At 37.9% G+C, this 26,876-nt stretch overlaps 1 protein-coding gene across 3 annotated transcripts; it reads left to right on the top strand.

The window, feature by feature from the left end:
* Positions 1 to 296: 296 nt before the first annotated feature.
* Positions 297 to 25,968, top strand: LOC110842093 (synaptotagmin-15). Of its 3 annotated transcripts, none has more exons than XM_035846130.1 (8): positions 297 to 1,953; positions 15,653 to 15,849; positions 20,424 to 20,749; positions 22,179 to 22,313; positions 22,882 to 23,010; positions 23,525 to 23,614; positions 23,831 to 23,963; positions 25,774 to 25,968. In XM_035846130.1, exons 1-8 carry the CDS (start codon positions 1,859 to 1,861, stop codon positions 25,899 to 25,901), a joined length of 1,233 nt encoding a protein of 410 aa, XP_035702023.1. In that variant the 5' UTR covers positions 297 to 1,858; the 3' UTR covers positions 25,902 to 25,968. The 3 variants fall into 3 exon arrangements, with proteins under 3 accessions (XP_035702023.1, XP_035702022.1, XP_035702021.1); XM_035846129.1 differs by lacking the exon at positions 297 to 1,953 and adding an exon at positions 11,690 to 13,267 and having other exon boundaries at positions 23,831 to 23,948; XM_035846128.1 differs by lacking the exon at positions 297 to 1,953 and adding an exon at positions 11,690 to 13,267.
* Positions 25,969 to 26,876: the final 908 nt, after the last annotated feature.

Here is a 26,876-nt window from a genome sequence, read left to right as displayed (position 1 = left end):
TTTTCGTTACCCTCGGTTGGTTTGCATCCGACTACTAAGCAAACATAAATTCGGCACAAATCCAACATCACAAGAGGACGAGCTTGTGAGAGGAGAAGGATTGTGAAACTTCAAATATCATTTCGTGCGTTCGTTCGTTCGTTCGCTCGTTTGTGCTTTTAAAAGTCACACAGCCCTTATGACCGACGGACGGATTTCAACACAGGCACAACGAAGAACTGAATTTGAGACTTTCACCAGCAACACAACTGCCTTTCCTACGACTGCATAAAATCCTAACCAACTCAGTTCACAACTTTCCATGCAGAATTAACTACCTCACTCATGAGCCAGAGATTCGCCATTTGACACAGTCCTCGTTCCAACGAGTTGAATATTATTATTATATGTGCACTAATACACTTTGTGAAAGTGGAGATATTGCTAGTCTTGGGGGCAAGAAGTAAATACATACGTGGCGTCACGGCTCGTTATCAAAATTTCTCATCCATAAACCTTAAACTAATACGGGCAGACATTTCTAGTAAGAAAGTTCGCAGAGAGAAAAGAGATACACGTACACAAACACCTGCACATGCACGGCATCTCAGACCTGTTCAGGTGCTACATACTTACATATAGTGAGCGAAAGGTATCCGCACGTGCACAATTTATAGTCCTTTGGCTAACCAAATTCACAAACTTTTATTTTTAGCTTTTAGACTGTAATGAAGTGGAAAGGGCATGATGATGTGATACATAATAGGCTGCCGTTAAAAGTTCTGTACACAACAGCGAGAAGTGAAGTGCTCACTTAACGATATTGTTTTCCTCCTGTTTTCAAAATTTGCTGACACTTTGCCTGGGTAAATGGTGTGGTGAAATAGCAATTTTCATGCAAGTAAGTAAACTCTGATTCAATTCTCACCATTTTCCTCTTGAACAATCTCCAAAAGAAAGCAGGCACTAATTAATTGTTTACTTTGATTTTAATTGGGTGGCGATGGCTCTTTGGAAAATCTCAGAATTTTGTCATCCCATCCACAAAGAACAAAGCTTTTATACTTGGTAGGCACACAGACTCGTGCACATCCTCAGAGGAAACAGTCGAGGAAAGTCAGGTCGTGTTTAACGTGGACTTTGTGTGTCCATTAGAGTGAGTTTGAAAAGGTACATCGAAAAGTGAGATTTAACCCAGCGTTCATCCATCCATCCAACTTCAGAAACTGCTTCTGCTACACGTTCGTGTCGAACCACAAAGAAAGACATCAAATTAATTTGTTTGCAAGGACAAGCCAGACCAACCGGAGATTATTTCTTCCTTTTGAAGATCATTGTCCATGAGTTGGTTCACCTTTGTGTAAAAGCCATATTCGTTTAACGAGAGTTAATTCTATTTATGATTTTTCATTTCGTAAAAAAACGATAAAAACTGATATCTACAAATATCTTTGTAGAACCTGCAAATATTTATATAAAACTAAAAATCTAAGCCCAAACAGAAAGCAGACATAAACTTTAAAACTAAAAAAGCTAATGAGTTTGGGATTTGGTCATATTGAAGAATATCTATACGAACGAACATAACGAAATAATTCAGTACGAAAATACCAACAGATTAGCAGAAAACCTTATGTGTGTATATACTTGGTAAAGCCCACCGTTTCGTATCCTCTATTACAAATAATACCAACTTTTGTGTATACATAAGTCTATATTTTCTCCAATGTTGGATAAACTTTCTTCAAAGTTTGACATTTTGATACATAAGACGTCGTCCAGCGAAGCAGACATTCGAATGCAAATAAATTGAGCAGTCGAAAAAAACGAACAAACAGTAATAAGTGACGGAACAGCTTATAGTGGACAATCTATCAACATGGACGGCATTCGTTGGCATTCAAAGCTGAGAAATAATTGTCTCAGCCCGGAAACACCTGTTGTCGGAGGGGTGCAGCCATCCAATGTTTCCAGGTAATCCAATTCTGTTCATGAAATCATGCATCCCATATGTAACCCCGTGTTGGAGATTACCTGCCCATGTAAGTATCTATGTTTTAGCTGTATTTCCACCATTCTCACTATTTTCCATCGTGTTTGTAGTTACACATACAATTTTCTCCTTTCCCTTAATTGAACTAATCCACCGAAACTCTACCAACTCCCTCCAACTTGGAATACACGTACACGTACCGAGATACTACATATGTACAACAATGTATATCGAACCGCAGTGCGAATTCGTCCATATTTTTGTGTATTTTACCAGTATCTCTAAAATCGCTGGAGCCATGTCGTGAGGTTTCTCCAAAATAATGGCTTGCTTTGTGGGAAAATTATTTTGACTTTGGCAATATCGATCATGCCCGTGCAGATTCAAAATTTCAACTCATATTTAATTATTTAGTTTGCATTTAAACTTTGACCTGGTTTTGGGCTTTAATTAAAAGTAATCACACAAACAATTCATTAAACCAAGCGGTAAGTGGCGTAAGCTTTATGTTAATTAATCTCGATCAAATTATTAAAGTTCTAACTGACGGTTAAAACTTGTGTATATGAGCGGTTCGTGTCTGGGAATTTAAACATTTGTCATGCACAAATGTAATATAGTGGCAATAAATTGCCCGAGGTTAAAATTATTACGGTTTCTGCTCAAACAAATGTAAATGCAATATCTATGCATGTACATAGTTTTGCGCAACTGAGACTATACCATCACCATGTAATTAAGATTCATTGAAATTCATTCATGAGTAAGCTCCTGAATATTCCTACTTTTTAGTATGAACACAGGATCCATATTTTAGCGAAAGTTCATCCTCCCATGTCACAGTTTACTTTCCATTTCAATGGAAGTGATGTCGACACAAGTCAATGCCCAATGAGACAGAAACACACGGTGGGCTTTCTCTAAAGAAAGACCATGTCGGAGAAAAGGGGTATTGTGAATATGAATACCCGATGCGAGTCGTGTCTCCCCTTATACGCTTCACATCAGATGCACCTGATTCTGATTAGAATTTGGGAACTCTCTGGGTCTTCTCTCATCTCATCTCACAGTGTAAATCTGGGCAAAATATATTTTTAGTCTTCTTGAATGTCCTCTCTGAAAGGATTTTGTGTGTGGGAATAGGGCGAGAAAGCTGTCCCTGCAGAGTCAGTCACCCTCCGGACAGCAGACTACTTGACGTTTTGCGATCTTCTGTGCGCGTATTATTGCTTTGGGTACAAGTGTCCGTCATACAAATAGTACTTGTAGTACTAATATTTATTCGGTGTGCCTTTCTCCACCATCTTTCTAGGATGCAAAGGTCGCCTACATACGTAAATTCGAGCCATCAAATCCAATCGCATTTGTGTCAAAGAATTTATGGCCGAAATTGGTCGTTACTAAATCACTCTGCCTGAGTGTATTTGTGCACAGTTTTGGTCTAAAGCTTAATTTTCTTTTAACGAACCTGATTAAAATTCAAGTTGTTGTTGTTGCGGTGGATGTTGTCCGTGGCCCTGTTTGCTTTTGTCCCGTGTGGTTCTCTCTCTTTCTCTCTACCAAAATAAACTACTTTGCATCTACCTAGCGGAAGAGGTTCCGTTGCTAAAAGTGTCATTCTGACGTAGATGTGTACATACATATTATTTCGAGGGCAGGGAGTCCGCCCGACCGCAAATGCTTCCTTTCTTCTGTCGAGTAAAGTGGTAGTGGTTACTATTGTATCGAGAAAGTTGTCGGTAGCATCTTCTCCTGGGTTTGTTTTAGTTGAAAGGAAATAAGGACCAGGTTCTCGTGTGGCTGGAGTTGATCCCAGTAAACCACCAACCAAACCACAAACCCTCAAAAACTTTTATCTCGGACGAGTGAAAAACATTTTCAAAACCATACAGTTTGATGATGGGTGTGACAAGTACCAACATATGAGAATAGTCTCCAGCCTGCTCCAGTCAGTCGACAATATTTTCTCCATGTCAAACAAAACTCGGCTTCTCCAGTGTACACTGCACAACTTGGAAATATCTGACTGACAGAGGAACAAATTGGGAGAAATAGACTCGTTTCAGTTGAGATTTTGTGCAAGATGGACGAGCATCGTTATTGATGATATCATAAAACAGACATTATTCCAAATCAAACGGATTGCTTTTAAATTCTAATTACTTTCGAGTTTACTGTTTGTGAACTTGAAACTAATATCTCTGCATAGATAAACTCGTAGATTTTGGCAGTTTTAAAGTGGATCGAGTGAAGGACGAGACATTTTCATATAAACGGGGACAGTAATTGGCATAGTTGGCTTGTGCTACAGGCGTCCTCCATCTCTTATACATAATCACGAAGAGAAAGCAGGGAGTTGGAAGCTGTCGCATGTACCGACTCCTCAGTCTGTGGCATGCTCACAGAAATTGCCCAATTAATTAAAGAGTGTCCTTCTTTATTGAATTGGCTGAACTACAAAACGATTCCCTCTGTGTTTTATCACGCTTTTCGTACCTATGTAGACTACTTTTTTTTATCTGCAATCTGGTAATGACATTTAGTTCGGCACCTATAGAGTAATAATCTATGTCAGGTTAGTTGAAAGTTAATTACTTCTAAAAAAGTAATTGCTGAAAAATAAAACACAGTTTATCATCGTGCATAGAATGCGTTATCGCTAACTTTGACCCAAGAAAATAAGTTTAGATTTGGGATTAAAAAGTTCGTGACTTTCTCGAAAATAGTTCAATTAAACTGCAAATCGTGTACTAATCCATTCGACGGAGGACCTGCAGCTACTGTCAAATCATTATTGGAAGTGAGCGGAAGAAATAACAAGATTGAAGAGTTCGTCGTTGATTGTTTTATGTTACGAACCGTAAAAGAAAAAACATCCGGATTTGCCATCATCGTCCATGTACGTACTTTCTCTGCATCCTCTCTTCAGATTTGATTTTGGGCTTCAACTCTAGTTTTCCACTGACGATGATTAGTTTTCTAGTCTAGTCATTCTCTAGAAACCTCAAGCGCAACATAGCAGCGTGAGCTATGTATGTATGTGATCCGAATTGTGAGATGATTACAAATACGAAGGACCTGGTACAAGTCGTAATTTCTGATTGATTCCACGCAGACGGAGAGTGTTTCAGTCGCCTTGCAAAGTGAGGTTCCAAGAATTTAAACTAAATATAGACTAACTAAACCCCTCTCGGTGCATGAATAAATATTTCGGAAAATAGACTTTTGTTCTTACCGACGTGCATTTACATACAACTGCAAATAAAATTCATGCTAAGGGTGGAGCCGACGAAGCAGAGAAAGCTTCCTCCAAAGCTCACAGTGACAGTCATAAATCCCTCCATGGAAGGCCCATCGCCATCCGGCTCGTCACTCAGCCTGGATTGGGAGTGCTTCAGTGAGAGGTGTCGAATCAAAAGTGACGATGCCACGCCCACAAATTTGTCACCCATGAGTCCAAACCGGACTTATCAAGACCGACTCATTCTGCCCCTGGGGTACGTCCTACAGATTATCAATCAATATCCTTATCCACACTGTTGTTGTAGAGCTTCCCCTCCTTGCATGAACGTGATTTGTATGATAAGGATTTATTTTTTATACGTAAGCCTAAGATGTCACAAGCCTTATTGATTGTCTCATAATATATTCGTTAGCTTAGGATACCACGTAACTTATTGGTGCAGTGGTGGGGTTTTCATCCCACAGATGAAAGCAACAATCACGCACTAATCATCTTTATTTGAAGTATCAATAATATACGTAACAAAATCATGAAACTGTAGAAGCAAGTTAATTAAGACATCAAAGATATGTACATATACGCTACATGCTACATTTTAAAGGATTTACAAACACATGGAGAGAGAGTTTGTAAATTATTTGTGTAATTGGAAATGCGAGATGATTGCTTTCGAAATAATCTACTCAAATATCTTCATCATACATGTCTTTACATTCCTTGAAATGATAGCTCAACTCAACTTTGAAGAAGAATGCATGGATTCTGAGGACATAATATTTAATAAACTAAATAACAACGTTTGTGACATTGGAGAAAGTACATATCATTTTGGAATATGTCAAATATTGTCGAATAGGCTCGTCAATGTATGTCAATTTGAGTATATTTATATGTAGCATAAAATGTATAAATTCTGGCTTTATATTATAACCACCGATATTCCCATCACCTATCCTATTTTGAATGGGATTACATTTTTTTAGTTCAATCGGATTACATATGCCTACATGCATTCTTCACCTGTTGATATGCTCTTCTCCTCGTCAATGTCATATCCGAATTGTAACAGAAGATTGAAAACGATTGTGATATGCAGCGCTCCATCTGTCGCAAATCTGTGGAGAAAGTTACGTTCTCTACAAACCCGCATTCTCCCAGGCTCAACCCCAGATCCGCTTCCTGTCTCCGACCATGAAAATCGACTCGGCTCAAATTTTCCTTCGTGTATGAATGCATGTTTGTTACACGATTCCCAATTTTCCCCGTTCCCAGGAAAGAATAGAAAATGTAAGGAAGGCTTTCATTTCAACATGACCAGAGAAAGTTGGCCCTTCTACGGAGCATCACTTGTTGCTGATTTCTATCGATCTATTGCTCTTTGTTTTCGCCCTTCATCCACATTCCCCAAAAAATTGATCTATTTAGTTCTAAGGGAAATTCGATTGGGTTTCAAAGACCTCGCCTTATTATCCAAGTAGACATTGTTCTGCTGCTCATGTACATGCATATTTGACTGAGATGCTCAAAAGAAATGAAATATGTACAATTCCAATACTGTCGTGGGACCAAATCCATTTTCATTCTTTTATACAACAATGGGTAAAATATGATATATTGGAAACATCCAATGATGATGACAACACGTTCATGTTATGCCTAATGCATATATCCATGCACGTTACAAATTAGGATAACAAAATCAGGTTAAAGGAAGATATGTGGAATAGTTTATAACAAAAAAGACGTGCATAAATACCGATTGGAGGTAGAGGATTCAGTGTGAATACAAATTTTGGTGGTTAGGCCTCAGCATGAAGCAGTGTTTGAAGTTCGGCGAACACAAAAGTGGCAATTTTTTAGCAGTATATTTTTCGACAAGGATTGAGCCCCCCAGAGTGCCAACTGTGTTTTCTACTTTGCTTCTCTACACAATAACATCCATTATTTAAGAGGAATTCTCCTGGATCCCAGATTCAAGGGTGAAAAAGTTTCCACGCTTCCCAGACTTGACGTATTTGCAGGGTTACAAACAAGTTGGAACAAACTTTTAGTTTCGCAAATCTGGTGTGGACAAACGACGACGGAAGATGTTTCCTGCTCTGGTCTTGACAGGATTGCCTGCTGTATGATAACCAATTTCCTCATCACGTTTAAAATTTTTACTTTTCGTACCGACTTTGCACGTGGAAATCTGTCCCATTGTGATTAAAATTTACCTTTATCACGGCTGATTATATATGCATTAAGCCCAGTGTTACGTAGTCTCGTAGGTCGACAAGTTTAATGCAATTATGAACATGCCCGTTTATCTTGAGCTAATTAAAAGTATTCCAGAACCCAACTTTCCAACCCGCGACGAGACCTGAACTACAATCGTAAGTCATAATTGGTTATGAAAAATACGGTTTCAACACGAGATATGCAAATATCCACAACTTTTTGGTTATGCACTAATCATCTAAAAAAGTTCCTTCTCATACGTAATTCCTCACTCAACCCTATCCGATTCAAGATTATGTGATAATGAGAAAACATTTGGAAACATTTGAAAACATTTGGTAAGAACTACGAAGACAAGTTACAAATTTCCGAGTTACTCATTAATAAATATTTGACTCGTTTGAAGTACATACACAACTTCTCTTTTCGCAAGGGATGAGTACATAAATGAAAATGTTTTTTTGATTCTGAGAAGGATTGAAATTTTTTCGTGAATGCCAGGTTTACGTCAGTGCATAATGTATAATGGCACGTGGTAGCTATTTTTTTCGTTGTTCTTCCTGCTTGCTCGACTTCCTTTCAAAAATTCGATTGGATAGATGAGATAAAAGAACTTGGTTGGTATTACAGGAAGAACTGTGCTCTCTGCGAGGTAAATATTGCAGCAGGCTTTCTAAATCAATTCTTAATCAATAGGTATGCATGCCATTCCACGTATGCATGCACCCATGTATTTACATACATACGTATGTGTATGCTACGAACTCCAGATAGGTAGCAGATGTACTAAGTATGTACATACATATGCATGTATTTACGTACTGCCTTGATATAATATATAATGCAAGTGATAAGTGCTTGCCACGTACATGTTATTCAGAAATTTTAGTTATGTCACCTTTTTATTTTCGTCGACAAAATTGTACTTTCACCGTCACTTGAAAAGCGTCAAGGTTATGTCCTATGGTACACCATTCCCGACCTTTAACGACGATATGAGCGCAAAAAACGTGGTGGAATGTGTGATGGGAGTAATGGGAATTCCGGCGATCAATTGCATTAAATATGCCAACATTCATTTGCCACTCTGCTCACATCCGCCTCTTAATTCAATATGAGCGTATACTAATATTTTTGACAACTTTTGGTCGCACATTCGCATCACACAATGTGTGCAAGTAGAAGAGCAGCGTTTATTTATGCAGTTGTTATTATCAGCGTTTCGAAACCACATTTAATCATCTCAGCGTGAAGAGTGTTCATTAAATTGGCACGTGGCAGCAATTGATTCATCTTTCACTCCGGCAGTAGTGTGTGGTGCCTAGTGCAGCCATCCGCGACCATCCCATCGCGTCTTCTTCGCCTGCAAACAAGCGAGAAAGAAGGAAGAAATTATCTACAGAGCTGAGCCAGCAGGTAGTACTTCATTTGATTGAGAAAGAGAAGAGCAAATACGGCAAACACAACTATGTATATAACCATTCTCACGTTTTTGCTGGTTGATATGGACTTTCCCTCTACCAAACGAACTAGTGAGTGACATTGCATTTACTTGGGAAGGGACGAGGTGGAATTGCATGATCCCGTAGATTAAAGAAAGCCAAGGAGAACTCCTTGAGTGGAGGTAAAGGGAGAAAAGTATATGTAGCGGTACAAGAACCTCCTTCATTTGCGTGTGTTAAGCAAGAAGAGCCTGAGTTCGCCTGAAATTGGCACTTAGGAAGATACATATACGAAACTGCTCCAACCACCTGGATGTCTCAGTAGATCAACTTTTCACGTATATACATCTTTACACCCGACGCCCCAGACCTCGGCTACAACATCGACTTGCTCAACTAAGCTCATGTTGTGTACTTCCAGTTACGACGCCACCAGAAGACTAACGAAGGATGCCAGGTTTCATGCAAACGGAATAACTTTTACCGCTTCATATCAACTCCTCAGTCCTATATAGAATTCTTTCAATACGTTGGCACCCAGCGGAAAGAGGAACGAATTATTCCAAAGTATTTGCTTTCCAATTCCATTGTCGTTCAGAATAAACCCTTCTCAAATTTCGAGGAAAGGGGAAGGAAGGAAACGGTCTCATGATGTCTGATCATTTTGGTCAGTGGATACAAGCGAAGAAATATCTTCGTACCGCATCGATTTATACATATCTATAAATTCATCTTACCTTATTTTCCCAAACTATTGCACACATATTTTGCCCAAATTTCAAATTTTGCTTAACATGGACAGCCATTCATATTATAACTCGTCAACATCTGCAAGAATTGTTATTGCCACATACTACACATTATTAAGCTGCATGTTTGGCGTTGGAATGACTCCTGTTGGAATGTCGGTCGCCCATAAAATAGGTCACGGTCGGCATAATCTTCAAAGTCTCGTTGACAGCAATAAATTTAGTGTTAATTTAGGGATGACCTTTTGAATGCAAAAATATTGAGAACTGACGACCTTATTCTGTTTCCCTGTTTTTAAATCGTATCACGATTCCAATCTACATCAAAAATAAATCCCAACCTTATCAAGGAGGAAATATAATATAACCTAAAGTGATGGTATCTCAGAGTTTCAGCCTCCTTTACGTTGTTAAATTGCAAAATTGCCCTCAGCTCCCAATGCTAATAATAATATTTTCTTTAATATTTTAATTTTCCGGGCTGAATTGAGTAATTCTAACCAACTTAAATTCAACACAAATTCTTAGTTTGCGCAATGTATTTTTATAATGTCTCTAGTGCATATAATAAATTGCTCTGCAACGAGGTTAAAAAATGCAAAATTGAGAGATAAATTACGAGTCTTATTGCAAAATATCTCATCGCATTATTAAAGGAGGTGCACAATTGACGCTGTTATTTCGAGTTTTATTTGTCTGCTTGTGACTTGTTAGTTGCTAATCTGAAATACGATGTAGGAAGCAAGTAACAAATTCTCAAGTGGTTTGTCATTAAGTAGTTTCTGATGTGTTTATATATATGTGTGCTATGTTGTTATATAAATAAACAATTATTTCTCAATAGTCTGTGCAGGGTCTTTCGGATTCGACTGGTTGAGTTGTGTTCCCATTGTTTTGTTATCACTTGCTTCAGAAAAGGTTGGATCTCGTATTTCCCGTCAATTTCTGTCTCCAGTAATGACAGACATCCTTGTTATGTTCCATTGTTATAAGGAAACTTTCTAAACTGACAGACGGGAATTAATCGATGAAACTTCTTGATTTCCCTCCTTCCCATCATAACTGTTTCGGAATTCTACAGTGTTCCTAATAAAATCAAACGATGACGGCATAACTAAATACCTATTAAACTATATGTACGATATAATATCAAATTTACACTGGCATTGGATTTCAGGTCTATATTGTAGCGATATATAGAGATGGTCGACAATCTCAAACAAATTAGAAGAGTAGAATACTTACATTAACACTAATTAAATAATACAGTTCACAAAAAACCTGTGTACGGTGTCCTCGTGTTGATACTGATTTGCATCAAACTTCAAATCCTACCCGTAAGTTTTGGTTATAATAAGGACACACTCATATGCACATTTTTATTATTTTACGTACAAGACGCTGTTTCAAAATTAAGTACTTTCTAACACAATAAGCAATAAACCAATTTGCCATGGGCAAACAAATGTTGTCTCATAAATTTCCAACTTAATTGACTATGAAGTTCATTTTTTTCAACAAATAAAATCAAGAGCCTCTTTGAGACCAGAATTTGTGTTGTGGATTTTCCTGTGCGCACTGGAGCAAAAATTACAACCTCGTTTGTACACATAACTTGTGCATGACTATTTTCCTCAGCCTTCTTTCGTTTGATATTCCATTGTAAGGATTTGCTACAAGTCTTTGAACTTTTTATTAGTTTTGAGTACCTGAAACTCATCCATCACTATCACACGTGTGTGCATTTCGAATCTTCCACAAGAATATAGCAAATTTTGTAGATTTATTGAGAGTTTGTATAACATGAGGTTGGATAAGAAGGCTGCATGTTAACCGACAAAGACGTGCATATACATAGTTTATGCTCGCAAAATTATTCAACTTGTGTACGAAACGACGGCGGCGTAAGTGTGTGAGCAATCCGTAGAATGTTGAGAAAGTTGTAAGTGGAGAAAGTTGCGAGGGCTCGAGTTGCCCCGTGCGACTCTCGTCCTGGGCAATCGAGGAGTATATAATCCACCTGCAATCCAAACTTTCTCCACATTCGCATTTTACTCGAAGCCTTTCTACCACTCTGATCTCAATGCTGTCTGCCACCAACCTCCGATCAACTATCAGTCTGTGGTTCCTTTGAGGTAGACCAACGAACTTCTTCATAAAAAGTGACGTGCTCTCTCTCTCTCTCTATCGCATTTCTGAATACGTTCAAATTTAATTTTGAGGGTTTTTGTGCTTGGTTGGAGAAATATGTGTGGATTAAATCAAGACAACCGTCTCCTTAAACTGTTCTTGGCAGCTTCAAGAAACTTGTCGGGGAATAGGAAACATATTATATAACTATATTATCCACGTACATATAGCATTGATTGCACCACCTTGAGACTTGGATTCAGCGAGGGTCAAACCAACTTTGATAACTAAGGGATTCGTGGCTTAATTAATCCAAGGAATGTACATAGCTGACCTCCTTGGTCAATCGTAAATCACAAGGATCAGGAGAGAAAGTCTCGCCACGTCGGGTTGGGTTAAGCGAAGGTTTATGGTCAGGATAACATTGTGTGTGTCGTCGCCGAGGACACCCAATATCCAACAACGTCACCAACTAAGCAAACTTTATGGTGGGAGCAACAGCTTGTTATGAAAGCTGAACTAGACATGAAGCCAATCACCATCACCTCTGACTGAGAGACGCAATCTTTTACCTTATCGTGTTACCTGATCCATTTCTCAAAGACTTGAAATTTCTTCCAGTTCGGCGTGTATCTCAACTCGTACATACATGTGTACGATAAACACGCTGCTTCGCACATACATATACGTTCATCCATGCCGTCAACCAATTACCCATGTCAGTGCATTACGAATCAATCCAAGTTGGCGTTTGAAGATTGAGTGGCTTGAAATTGGACCGACAACTTGGAACGTGACGAATCGACAAACCCATTGAACTCAGGAACAACTTCCGTTTGCGTATAATTGGACCTTCAACTAATTAGCTATATATATCTATAAACGAGCACTAGAACATTTACATGATTTATCGAGATAGCACAATTTATCGATCAATATAGATCCAATGCTAGGTTGTAAACGACTCATCCATACATAAAACTCCGACCACCAGACTACTTGCAACAAAAAACAATTAAGTTAGCGAAAGTGCAATTTATTGGATTCCTATTTATTGGATTCCTTTAATATTCAGAAGAGCAACTCCACTATCCACTCTGACAAATTTTTTAAAAGGAACTATCTACGACATACTACTCATGATGATGATGTATGAAAACAATCATCACTCAGGAGCTGTTCGACAGACATCTGTCCCTCCCACCAACAATGCGCCGTCCTCTTTACCAACAACACCAAACTTTGTTCGAAAATTTCAAAGCAATTTCCGACCCTTGGACTTGCGAAAAATCACGCTTTATGGAAGTCAAAGTATCAGCATTGAAGAAACGGCTTCAGCTTCGTCCACCTCCATTTCGCAGAGCAGTAGCAGCCAAGAAAACAGTCCTCGGGATAGGAAATTTGTCTCATCATCCTTCCACTCAAATAGTCACGACTCGTTTATGTTAAAACGACAAAGCTCTCAGAACCGTCTTCGGGAGTCCTTGTTGTCGTCTCTGCTTTCACCAAGGTTAGTCCCCCATTGGTTCTCTCGTTATAGTGCCACTTACTTAAGTAGCCTGACACACGAACTAATGTATGCTCTCCCACCGTAACGAAGCATGTACAATCTCCATGTTGCCGTCACAGAGGACCCACACAAGTCATACATAAGTAAGTAACGTAAACAAGGCGAGTGAACGGCCTTATTTGAGACCTGTTATTGTCACGGTCAATTTACTTTATTTTTCCAATGTGAAAATGAAAAGTAGGAAATGATGTAGAAAACAATCTTCTTGTTTTCCGCATACGAGATTTTGATCCATACAGACTTCCTCTGTATGTCGTCTTCATTTTTTTTCTGGGAAGGGAGTCATATATTGATTCTCAAGCGCTGTAACATCCACTCCTCTCTATTCAATTTCCACAAAAATCATGAGATAATATTGTGAGTGAAAGTCCAGAGTGAATACTCACCACAAGCGACTGTAACTCCCTCCATGACGGAATTGTTTTTTTACTAAATTGATATTATGAAGTAGAATTAAGCAAACTTTAAACTTTTAGCGAATGAGTTGGACTTGTGCGTACGTAGTGCATAAAGGATTGCGAATAAAGTGGATTCAATTCCCGTTGGCCATAATTGCAAAGTTTACATAAACATAATAATTCCTATCCAAATCAGAATCAATCTGCACGTGTACACATGAGTCAAACAAGACTCAAAGTTGTTGTTCTAGTAGAGTTTACAAACAGGATTACACTAATTACACATGTATTCATACTTATGTACGTACATATGTATTTTAACCCCATGCCCGTACAATTTCAAAGTTCAGACTTTCAATTTTCAGTTGCAAGGGCCTTTTATTCTGAGCAAATAAGTTTTTGCTGATGATGACGTTATTTGACTGAAATCATTTGAGTTCATAAGAAATTCTATGAATTCAGCCACTTTGTTAAGAAGAACTAATGAGGATCGGTACTAATAAGTCCCATCTATGGAAAATACTAAATGATTTCTTTACATTATTACTACTCTCCAAATGCAGACCTTGAATTGCGATTTCTTAGTTCAAGGCGAAACGTTGTGTACACATGTATCGTATCAAATTTGTCGATTCCAATCCTATAAAATAATATTATTCATCCGTACTATACTGTTAAGTAGAAAGCGACGATGAATCTCAACCTGTATATAAACTTCATAGAAAAACGGCTATTGATATTGGCTGTAGCTTAAATCAACAAAAGAATCGTGATTTTTGCCCCATGAATGTAAACCATGATCAAAGGTAAGTTTGTATACGTAATCTCTGCAAACATAATGCGAGCTTTTTCCGAGCATCCAGAAAGTACTTACATACGTACGTAGATATTGAAAAGACGGACAATTTGAGAGGATTTTGAATGGGGTACGAGGACGTTGATAAAGAGTTGAAACAAGTGCTTGTTGAGCCCTATAGCTACCCTTGAAGTACATTATAAATATACAAAAAAGTGGCCAAAGTGGCTGAGTGTTCAGCCAAATTGCCGCTGACAGCAAGAAGATGAATCTATGAACATAATACGAATCGAAACATTAAATTCAAACAGTTTTTACTCCACGTGGATGCTTTGATATTTTGCAATCTCCCCAGGTTTTATCGATTTTTATCTCAGCTCGTAAAAGAAGCGTTGCTCATTGCGACTGATACCTGAGCTGACTCGCCAACCTCAAGACTGTAATCAATCTCATGCAAAGGATTATACTAAAACCTCAAAAATAATTAAGTCTTAGTGCATTGAAATTGCAATCTGAAAGCAAAAATATGACGTCTCTGGGAGAAAGTTAATTATAAATGGATTGCAAAACCATGTATTAACTTCTCCGAATTGCAAGTTTCTTATTCCCATAAGAAGAACGGCACTAAAGTCAAATAATATTTGATATTTGGTCGTTAGAAATAACGGGATCATGTAATGACGATGAGTGGTGGGCTTATCTCTACTAAGCACACACCTCTCAAGAATTAATGGCATATGACTGACGGCAACGTTACCTAGCAGTCTAACTTTATCAACAGACTTACTTTGTTTCGTATCTTCACCCACCACAAGCACGAATACATATGCATGCAGTCATTAAATATTTTGTATCATAATACATTAGCTGAAGCCTGTGCGGTTGGTAAATAACCAAGAATAACATGACTTTCACCATAAAAAAATACGGCCTACGCTAATAAAATGATAATGAAAGAACTATAAATAGCAGATAAAAGATGCATATGAACGAGTTTTGAGTTTTACCAGTTCGTCACGTGCTGTAAACTCTGCCATCAAATTGCTAAGTACATATAGAAGCAAAGATAATTGTGATGAGGTGTACTTGAAGATGGAGATGATTTAAAGTGCTCTTGGTTTGTTTGAACAGAACGAAGGAGATAGAGTTCCATGTGCCTCAAACGTTAAGCCCTCTCACACCAACGTTTGGCAGAAAGGGGATTAACTCGGGAGAATCCAGTCCTGGGAGCCTCTCCGGCTCAAGGTCCGAGACGGAACCATCAAACTCCAGAACAAACACGCCATCCCCCATTTTCTTCAGCAGGAGCTCCGCCGCCGACAGCTCGGGTAACAGTCAACTTTTTCACTAATATCCCCCACAAACGACCTTCCGTCCGTCTAGAGCTTTCAACCTCCAAATTTCTACTTCCTCAAAAATTTTACGCCAATTCCTACAGTAATCCAGATAAATACTAATGCGTAATAGCTCACCCAATTGGATTCTAGTTTCCTTAAACGTACAATATATTCATTTATTTATTCATTTCTTGTTCGTCATCATTACTTATCGTTAGTTTACTTAGATATCTTGGTAGCTTATTTTTATTTCACTAATGACTCATGCCTACATATTTTTACACACAAAACTGAAGAAGAAGGATGAAGAAATTGAATATACAAGATGTGTATTTTCGCAACAATTCTATTGAATTACTTGGAGTTACGCAAAACCAGAGAGGGCATATAATTCTCCTACTCTCAAGCACTAATTTCTCAACTTACATATATAAATATATGCATATATACCTCCATATAATTAGGAATACGGTATAATGCAAATGTCGAACATGTAAAATAAAACCTCTTTAAAAAGAGTAAAAGTGGAGCATAAGGAATGATCATTAAGTAAATACTCTTCCAAATTCCCATTCCAAGAGCCAGCTCGCTTTCACCTGAAGAAAATTACAGTTTCAATCAGTATGCGGTTAGGTTGGTGAACTCGCTCCTGATGCAAAAAAAAACTACGATGCATTATCTGTATTACGTACACGTTGTACGTTTGCCATCGGGAAAATTGAGCAAAGCCAGGCATTAGTGTTTCACATAGTGAACAAGAATGGAGAACAACGCCTCGTGATTAATTGATGTTCCTTTCATCTCTATGAACTCCACGCCTTAATTAACTTGACACTAAACCACGCAGGATGTCATTGCAAATTTCAGCCATTGTTCAAATTATTACTGTTAATCTCACATTTATGCTGATTCATTTGAAGTGAATTTTGCTGCGTAAGAAATATTACTTTCTCCTTGATAATTTTGATTTCATTACGCTTTCAGTACATCATGTGACATACATGATTTTAGCCACCTGTATAGGAGCATGAAAATTCTTATGGTTTGTGAAAGGAACGAAGTATGTATTGATTGGTGGTGCATAATCCATGCAAGTTGTCAATAATACAGGTGCTCGTTAACATTCAAGAAATATCCTAATATTATGTTACCAAAGAGCATGCTTTCAAAGTGTATGCTTCCTTTGCGAGTAAAACAAATTAATGCCCTTTTATGTCGTTATGTAACCAAACTTATAATTCTTGGGTCCTCCTTGCATCATTAGCGAGCACATTGCCTATACATATGGATAAATAGTATACTTTTACTTTATGAATTGAGTCAAGATCAATTTGCATTTTAATGAATACACTTACGCACACATGCACCTAGGATATCATGAGATGAGGCTTTTCACGTGCGCACTAAAATGAATTCATATTCCTGCAACTTTTTTGTTAAAAAAATTGTGCAATACTTTAAAGGTTCAACTCGTAAAGTTGATCGCAAATATATTACAGTGATAAATTTGATTTTCACTATAATGCATCATTCATGTTCCTGTCAATAAATGTAGACTTGTGCTTTTTTCAATCATGCCCCCCAAAGTGTCAGGCAGGAGACTTTTATATCTTTTATTTATGATCAGCACTAACTCAAAGAGTGCAAATTGCTGTTCAATCATAATCGACATTACGTTTCACAACGTGTTATAGCCATTACTCGTTTTTTATTCAAGGCCTGAATTGAACTGCTACATCCACCGTGCTCATACTTTTCACGGTTTTCACGGTTAGTGCACCCACGGTCGCCCAACCAAATCAAAGGTAAACTGCTGCATGGGCCGAATGAGAGAGAGGGATGATGACGGCGAGAAAATCGTTCATCTCCCGACTTGCCTGCCTGGAATGGCAGAGTGAAAGCGAGCAAAATGCACGAGGATGAAGAATAAGTGTGTCAGTTTTGTGTGTCCAGAGACTGCGACTCTCTGGTGCTGGTTCTTTTGGGTTGTGTAAGCAAGGCGTGGATCTCTTCCAAAAGTGACACAAAAGAATCTCGTCGCAAACTTGGCCATGCAACCCTTTGAAAATATACGTGGCCCATTATTCTCGAGCTTACACCAACCTCTTTCAAACTCTCTCAACCAGAACGACAGTTTACGTATGGCAAATGTAGTGAGTTCGCTCACTTAGAATTATTAGATTCAACATTCGCACACTATTCATGCCACAATTAAATAGGTTGGTTTAACGGAGTTATGTCCAACTCGTCATATGCGCATAATTACTGCAACTTTTCCTTTTTTTATTAGTCGCATCATTTATTATGAGGTGTGCACATTAATGTTGCTAGTTTGAAATATATTGCGCTTTCACATTTATCGTGGGAGGTTGTTTGTTAGTGATGATCACCTATGAATAAAGATGAGTCTGGCAGTTGATCAATGCCATCAATAAGCACCTAGTCGATATTTATGTGATATATTTGTAAACATGTATATTCCACCCACACATTGGGATTGAACTGTTGCTAGCTGGAAGTTCTATTTCTGGAAGTTCTATGCGGAAAAATAGGTAACTCTAATATCGTTGACCAATACCGTGGGCGAGAATTTTGAAGAAATGAATCCTAATTTAGACAGAAATATGTGGGCAGAACTCGAGGAAAGGTTTTACGTACATGACACTGCATACAAAAGGGAGAAGGATGTCCTTTGTTCATCCGCCAACATTCGTCGTAATCCAACCACTCCGCATGCACTTGTCATCTGTCACAGCAAGGCATTTTAATGCAAATTTTTGGTTATATTTCCCTCACCCGTAATTTAATTATGGACAGATGCGGAAAAGCCGTTAATGGATGTATGTGTGTGTCAAGTAATTGAAAGAACTCACATCCACTTTTACAGCAGGAAAGCACCTTCGTCAGCATAGTGCAAATCGGTGTAATTTAAAATGACGCTTTGGTGAAAGTTCCATTTTGTTGATTGAAAGTAACGAAGGAAATTGTGATGTTGAAGTGTTGACATACATATCTAGCTGCAGATGGCTGAATGTTTATAAATTCTGTGAATTACATCCACATATATTTACAACAAGTACACAAGCATATGCATATAAACCTGTATGTTGTCTCACCTTCAAGTTTGGGTGAGGCAAAGTACGACCAAACTAAATACATAGTTGAAATTATCTTTAACTCACTGCATATGTAGTTCTTCTTCTTATGCAGGATTTCATTAGTCTAAAAATCATTAGAGTCAAACCTAAGAAACTGAACTAATCTTGAAATTAATTTTTAACCTTGACACGTGTTCCAATTGAGCCAGGCGCATTTAGACTCGGTATTAATGGAATTTGCTCATACTTTCACTCCTACTTTCACTGATTGAATTCCCTTATGTCTTGAAAGACGTAAAATGGGGTTATGACAGTTTGGGAAAAAAATAACTGAATGCTGCCACTCCTGTAATTTTTTCACCCTTCAACAACTTTTAATAACATTTTGAGAAATTGAGTTACATTGCCTTTGACACAGATGGACGTTTCAGCAAATCTACTGCGGAAATGTGAATCAGCCCAGTTTGCGAATAACTGGCATATTACCTCCTTTACTTTTGCACATGGTTATAACAACCTCGACACAATACCTTTACAGAACACACAACGATTGAGTATAGTAGATACACATCCAGGAAGTTAATATAAAATGCCAAATGATATAAAACCTTGATGCTTCACTTACCGTTCGACATGGCTGGGCATTTTATTGTTGTGATTCCCCAATGTTAAAAATACGGAGCTTAGCTTATTCCAGTTATCTAGCCATTGTCTGTGAGCACTTACGAGCACACACATAGTGCAGATGAAATATTGATCACTCAGAACTTACGTGATTGTAGCAGTCACGGTCAAGGCTAATTATTTACTACATCAAACAAAATCTTGAAACTAACTACAATCGGCACGTGTTTGCCTCAGATAAACAAAATATTGGCCTGATCAAGATCAACTTCCAATTAAGTGATCTTTTGACTTGACCATCAGTTGTAAAAAAACACTTTGCTGGAAAGTGTTTGAAGCCTTTTTGCTTTATGCCATTTTTCATTACGACTGCTCCCTTTTGACTTTAGCCTCGTCATTGCCTATGTATACTATGTTGTGAATACATAGCTGAATGAGTAAATATGCTTAAAAAATGAGAATATGAATGACATGAGATGCTGTACTATTGGAAAGTTAATTAAATAGTTTGCCACTCTCGATTTTACTATTTTACGTGCCTCATACAAAAGGAAAATGAGAATATGCATAGATATGCTCAGAAATGACTAAAAATTATTCATCCACTTTTAATATCCATTATGAACGTAATCTGACAGTTGATGCTTCACGTGTCTTTTCATATTAACCATGGCCATGGAATTTTTATAATGGAACATCCGTAAAATATGTAATGAAAAGTAGTGACATTCAGACCTCTCCCTATTAACATGCGCAACATAAGCACGATATATGACCTCGTCCTTCACATGGTCGACTGTTTTAGAAATGAACTAATTATCCATGTATCTGGATGCATTTCAGGAGCGGGTTGTTTGGGCGGACTCAACCCAGAGCTGTACAAGTCGACGCCCGAGACGGAGGACGATGAGGTTGACTACCCAGCGAACCATTTTGGGCGTGTGTGGTATGCTCTGGAGTACGAGATGATGTCCGAGAGGTTGCTGGTCACGCTGATCAAGGCGAGAAATTTGTCGGAGGCTCGGAGTCACGGGGGGAGCAGCGCTGCTTCCTCGTCCCTCAGCCCCTTCGTGCGCATCACCCTCTTCCCAGACGAACGACGAACGCTGCAGACGAAACCGAAAAAGGCGACAAGAAATCCCCAGTTCAATGAAACGTTTGGTTTCCAGGTAAGGCCAATTTATTCCTCGCTGTCTCGCCTGTTACTTGCATAGCAATGTTTGTTTCCCTCCTGACTTGCAGGCGGAAGATATTCGTATGTACATAGTTGAACATGTACATGTAGGTCTATGCACATATATTATGCAAATCTAGTTTCTGAACTTGTAAATATCGGTTCATTTTCCCCGATAAATTGTAATACTTTTGTAATGAGGTACTAAATATGAATGCATTTTAACTCGTTTAAGATGAAAGGTTAAAGTTTTACTCGATTATATTGATTGAAAGAGCTCCGAATTGCAAAAAAAATGAATTCAATCTAATGAGGTGAAAGCATTACAAATAATTTGGAGGCCAGGAATCGTTGCTTCATTAAATTGCCAAAAAATACAAATGATACTGTACCTCAAATCTCCTGACAGGATTTTATAGGAAAGAATTCAGGCACGTGAAACGTGGTAAAAAAAAGTCTCAACGTAGCACGTGTCACCTTGTTGGTGACATGACATCAGATATTGTGCTTTTGTTGTTTCACACAATTTGTGTGCATTCGTTCCTCTGATGAAGTTAAGAGCTAATCTCAAAGTAAATTTCCCATTTCCTTTCCCAACAAATATATCAAAGACCTCAAAGGATCAGGTTTACGGGGTACGTCGAGTCTTTGTTTTCACTTGCAAACATAGAAGTGAAAGTCAGCAGGTAGTTTCGCCTTGTTTTTCTCATTCGTTGTGCAGACCTTGGCAGATATGCAGGTCTTATTCTTTGCCTGGACTTTGCACGAGTCCAGTTCGTTCAACAACACCACGAGGCTGTCAAAGGGAGAATGTGAATGAGGAGGAATGTCTACAATGAAAATTGATCTACATTGAGATTTGAAATCGTTATGAATGTGTTTCTTCAACTGCGTAGGATGAAGTCCCTTTGAAACTGAATGGCCATGCCACTGTTTTCGGTTCAGGAAGTTGATGAAAGTTTGGAGATAGGGGAGAGCTTTCTGAACATCATAAACCTGTCACATTACAATATTGTGCTGACGAACAAAACAATTTCGGAATCTCAATTGCTTGTGTTTTGGGTGGTGATAGCGTTTCAAAGATCGATATGACTCCTCGTGGAGCAGTGAAAGGTTATCAAACTTGTCATCTTCCGGAAGTGTAAGCCATCACAAGTTTTAGATGAGTCTTCTCGTTTGAATGTCATTAATTAATTATAAATTATAATACGGACATTTATACTTGTACATACGTACGTGTTTAACATTTATGTTTAATAAGCTCAATATAGCCCAATAGGAGAAATTCAATTTACTTCGTATAGGCTAAAACTAAAGAAACTGAACGAAGGACATCACTCTTATTATCACAAAACGATAATAAAATTTTACTAAAAAAGAATGACCTATATGTATCTCAAATTTCTCTTCGCACTTTTTTGCAGGTATCCCTGTCATCGCTGAAGGAACGATCTCTCAAGCTATGTTTCTACGACTCGGACGATGGGAGCAAACGGCATCCCATGATTGGATATATAACTCAACCTTTGAAGGATATAGATTGGTCATTTGGCAAGCAGGTACCTGATGTAATTTAATTCCAGCTGGGATTTCCAATCACTGTGCAAAACAATTTTTCAAAAATATAGAACGCAATAGTAGAAAAGCTCTCATAATCTCATAATTTGAGAGATGAGCTATTACACGATTTCTTTTGGAAGTATTATTTATTGCTACCTTCGACATGTCGCAACTTTCTCTCATTTAATCATTTCCCTCATTCTCAAAGTAAAATAGATATTTCCGAGTAAACCTGAAATCGAGACGTTACGCAGCCATGCACCATTTGTATCGTATCCATTCAGGTTCATCATTATTTTTGGACCAATGGCACGAGTTGAGCTTGGCTTACTAAATAATTAATAATGAAGGACAGAATTCAGTTTGCAGATTTGCATGGTTGCTCACGCAAGAAATTTCCTTGTCAGTTTTGCTGTGTGTTGTGAAATGATTTCCTATCCGTCAGCCAAATCCCGTAGAATAAACTACCTGGAAGGAAGTTCACAAAATTGTGCTGGAAAATTGAGCCTTGTACATATGCGTTCTTGTAAATGTTGTGGTTTATTTCATTTCTGCACCGTTTCACAGGTATTCAAAGAAGATCTGGTGCGAGAGATTGGAGAACTTTCACCGAGCAGTGAAGTTTCGGTGTCTCTCTGCTACAACGGGAACATATCCAGGCTTACAGTCATTGTATTCGAAGCCAAAGGGATCAAAGTAAGTTTAGTTAGTTTTAATCAAATTAGTTCATGTGCCTATTTAGAGTTGTCATATACTCCGGGTGAACACACTAAACGTAACATTGCACAAGTATACTGGAAACCCTTGATGAAATACCAGAAATTTTGTGGGATATTAACATTTATTACATTACAACTTTCGAGATGAAGTTTGACCCGTGTTGTTTGGATGAGACGTTGTTGGCAGCTTCTTCTGATGGCCTTAACGAACAGTTAACATATTCAGGGTGTATTCAACTTTGGTAATACAACATACATCTCTAAAAGCAAAAATGATAGGTTTCCATGTAATAGAGAATAAAAATATTTTGGAACACAGATGATTCAAAACTCGAGTGTGTATGTACCTATATGTATGCACACATGTATGCTCTACTTCACATTATCCCTAAGGCAAAATCAAAATGTTTTACTCGTTTCAATCATTTTCGTTGTTTTGTAGATGGATGTATGTACATTAAATAAAGTGAATGTTTCCTTTTCCATTCCAGTCGAAGGAATCTGCATCCGGGTTGTACGCAAAGATTAGCCTATCCCAGAATACAAAGGTCCTGAAAACCAAGAAGACGGATACTGTGATGGTGTGTAAGAAATATTGCTATACAAATAACGAATGGCCCAAGCCTATGTAGTGTAGCGAAGATAATGATATTCGGCTAGTTGGTTGGGTCGTTAGTGAAACAAAAAAATTGGTCTCGTGCTTTCTCCACGTGTCTTCAACCAAATCTGCGACCTTGGGACGAGCTTTCCCTGTTGTTTCATGTTGTTCAACATGTGAGATATCTTATTAATTTCAGTTGTTGGGATGTCGTGCAAGTTTTAACGAGAGCTTCAATTTCAAATTGGGACCAGAAATGCTAGACACGACGAGTGTCACGATACAGTTCATGTACTCTCAACCCGGTTATAACAAAGGTATAATTGGTCAGGGTATGCTCACTTTTCTGTTTTTTACATCGTTACTCTAATCTCTGTCCTACACGACACAATGCTTTTCCCCTCTTTTATTCTTCAAATAAAGCTAATTCAACCACAACTTTTAACAATAATAAATCTAGCATCAAAACATAATTTTTCCCGAGTTTTCTCCTAATTTTTCCCCTTTCTTTTTTTTGTAACAATAAATCTTTTCGTTGTTGTCCTTTTCGATAACAATAGACACAACTTTCCAATAATAGCAAGTGAGTGCTTCTCGCAAAAATGTGATTCCTTCCCCTCTTCTCATATGTACATTTCAGCTAGTCGAATAACATCGAAAAGTAGATACACAGCTATGACGCACACATATTAAAATCTGTCTTAACCCCATCTAAATACTTGTAAAGATATTAAGTACTATGTACGATTGATGCAGCAATTTACCAGTTTCAAAGAAACCTTGTTGTATTTATATTTTATGTATGTCAAAATGCAATTTCAGCCCAGATTATTTGTCGTTTTGGGGAGAGCAGGAGTATGTGCACATATTTACTTTCATTTATTTGCTTTGCCCTTAGATCTTTAACCACTTCGCCCCTATAACGACTATGTGGCGTATTTAACCTTTACGCCGAGTACGACCATGTGGCGTAAGTTCCCTTGGCACCGGAATACGACGATGTGTCGTATTGACCCTTGACAACGGATACGACTATGTGGCGTATTTTCCGTTCACACCGGTCTACGACTATGTGTCGTATCCGGAAAAAATTAGGTCATTGCCTCTCCAAGCAAAGCAAAGCAAGAGTTATGAGTCAACAACCCGCCCTTTAGGCGGGAAGATAAATTTTCTGTTAGGAAATAACATTAGAAAGGGATGCAAAATAAATTAATAGCCAAGTGGCTATATCTAGCCAACACGCCGAGTTGAAAACTGTTTTTTGCACGGAAATTTCGACACCGATTTATTTCAACAACGCTTTACGATAAGATTAGAGAAATTGTTTTGCTCGCATGTAGCACAAACGGGCGTTTTGGGCGAGAAAACTAAAAGTTGGTTGAATTCCATCATTGCATGGATTTAATTATAGGCCACAAATAATCTTGCCAGTAGGGTAAACTACGTCAAAATTAATGATTACGTATCGGGTGCCGCTGAAATATCTTTTGGGCGGGAAAATTAAAAATTAAGAGATTGCAGGAATTAGTAGAATTTAATTTTCCCGCTTTAAATTGATTTCTATTCACCAGATGCGCCATAGTCTATTTTCGAGCAATTTCCTCTCACGGGATAATTATTCATTGCCATTGCTGTCTATTTAAAGTCATTGTAAGGATTTTGGTTTTCCCGCCCAAAATCGGCTCCTAAGGCGCTTTAGGCGCTATAATCAATATTTGCGAGTTTACGTACTATTATGCAAGTATTACTCCATGCTTGTCTAACTTTTCATGCAATTACAATCATTTTTAAAATTCGGCTATTTTCGGCTATAAACATTGGTGGTTCGCCACAACTCAAAAATGCAAATTATAACTCAAAATCCCTTCTTGAAAGGTTATTCACATCAATTTTCATAAAAAAGTGTCCAGAATAATTCCGGTGGGAACACCATTTTTTAATTCATGGCCCAGGAATTAACGTCATGCAGTAGATAAAAATTTCGGGCTCAAGGGAGGTAAAAATTCGCGGTTACTAGGGGTGAAAGGTATGAAAAAACTCGTCTCCTAGGGTTGAAGTGGTTAAACAAACAAAACTCCTTTCTTATTCTCATTTCTAAATTACGAAACATTGGATTGAGGAAAAAATCAATTTAATTTTCAGATCAATCCGCTGGGCGCATTGTCCTTGGATCATTCATGTTTGCAAGAGGGCGAGGTTTGGATCATTGGACCGAAGTTTTGTCCAAGCAGAAAGAACAAATCCAGTATTGGCATCCCATCAATGAATAGTTAATCCATATCGCTGAAATTATATTATGGACCGACATTAAATGCCAAAGTTATTGCACAATGACAATGCCCCTGCATTGTTGGAAGTTCACTATTATTTTGCCAAAACCACAACAATTTGTTGTCAGTTTTTTTCGTTGATTACATACTTCTGCGCAACTAAAAAAACTAGCTCGAACGTGTGTTGAGATATTTATGCATGCACCTGTATGATAATTATAGGTTAATGGCACTATATGACTAAGAATACCTAACATATACAATTAGTAAACAGAATTATTGAATCTCACTTACGAAGAAATTTAGGAATCTTATTTGATATCACTTTATTGTGTATATTTAGATATGAATGTGTGTATGGAATGTATTTAAGATAAAATATGTTGCTATTAATATTCACTTGAAGAACAAACCCTTTCTTGGATTCAGTGGTTTGTTGACGTCAAGCGAAGTTTAAAGGATATTAATTTTGCCAAATCTTAGTGCTAGATGTACTGTGCAAATATGAACTTTTCCAGAATTCCGTGGGTGCATTTGGAAAACGTACTTAGTTTGAACGTCTTATTTATAGAATGCTTACATGTGCACTACATCAGTGATGAAGTTAGTTTCACGTTCATTTGATTTTTGGAGAACCTCATTAATTAGATTTAAGCAGAGTGGGCGGAAGGATCATAATCAAGAGCAGAAAAATTTTGTGTAAATCGCATGTTTTGCATAACGTGAGATCCTAATTAGTTAGTTAATTGATGGATGTGGTTCGAAATATCTTATATATTCGAGTTTTCAGTCTAAATATAACTATGCATGTAACTTGTCATGTCCAGACCAAAAATATCTAGTCATTCAAAACAGCCCGAAATATACATAAATATGGATTAGACCGCTATTGATGTACAATATTGTGGTTATGTACTTACGAATATATGCATATGTGCATATGCTTAAAGAAAACAAATGTTACTAAAAGTGTCG

The sequence above is a fragment of the Folsomia candida genome, unplaced genomic scaffold, assembly GCF_002217175.1.
Source record: "Folsomia candida strain VU population unplaced genomic scaffold, ASM221717v1 Fcan01_Sc001, whole genome shotgun sequence".
NCBI classification, from domain to species: domain Eukaryota; kingdom Metazoa; phylum Arthropoda; class Collembola; order Entomobryomorpha; family Isotomidae; genus Folsomia; species Folsomia candida.
The sequence above is the reverse complement of the archived record's forward strand: the minus strand, read 5'-3'. Positions and strand labels throughout refer to the sequence as shown.

What these genes read in the sequence shown, in the direction of transcription:
- LOC110842093 (XM_035846128.1), top strand. Translation starts at nt 12,897, where the DNA reads ATGATGATGATGTATGAAAACAATCATCACTCAGGAGCTGTTCGACAG. An exon ending in TCGTCTCTGCTTTCACCAAG is followed by an intron (nt 13,268 to 15,652) that starts GTTAGTCCCCCA and finishes TTGTTTGAACAG; the next exon opens with AACGAAGGAGATAGAGTTCC. An exon ending in ATGAAACGTTTGGTTTCCAG is followed by an intron (nt 20,750 to 22,178) that starts GTAAGGCCAATT and finishes ACTTTTTTGCAG; the next exon opens with GTATCCCTGTCATCGCTGAA.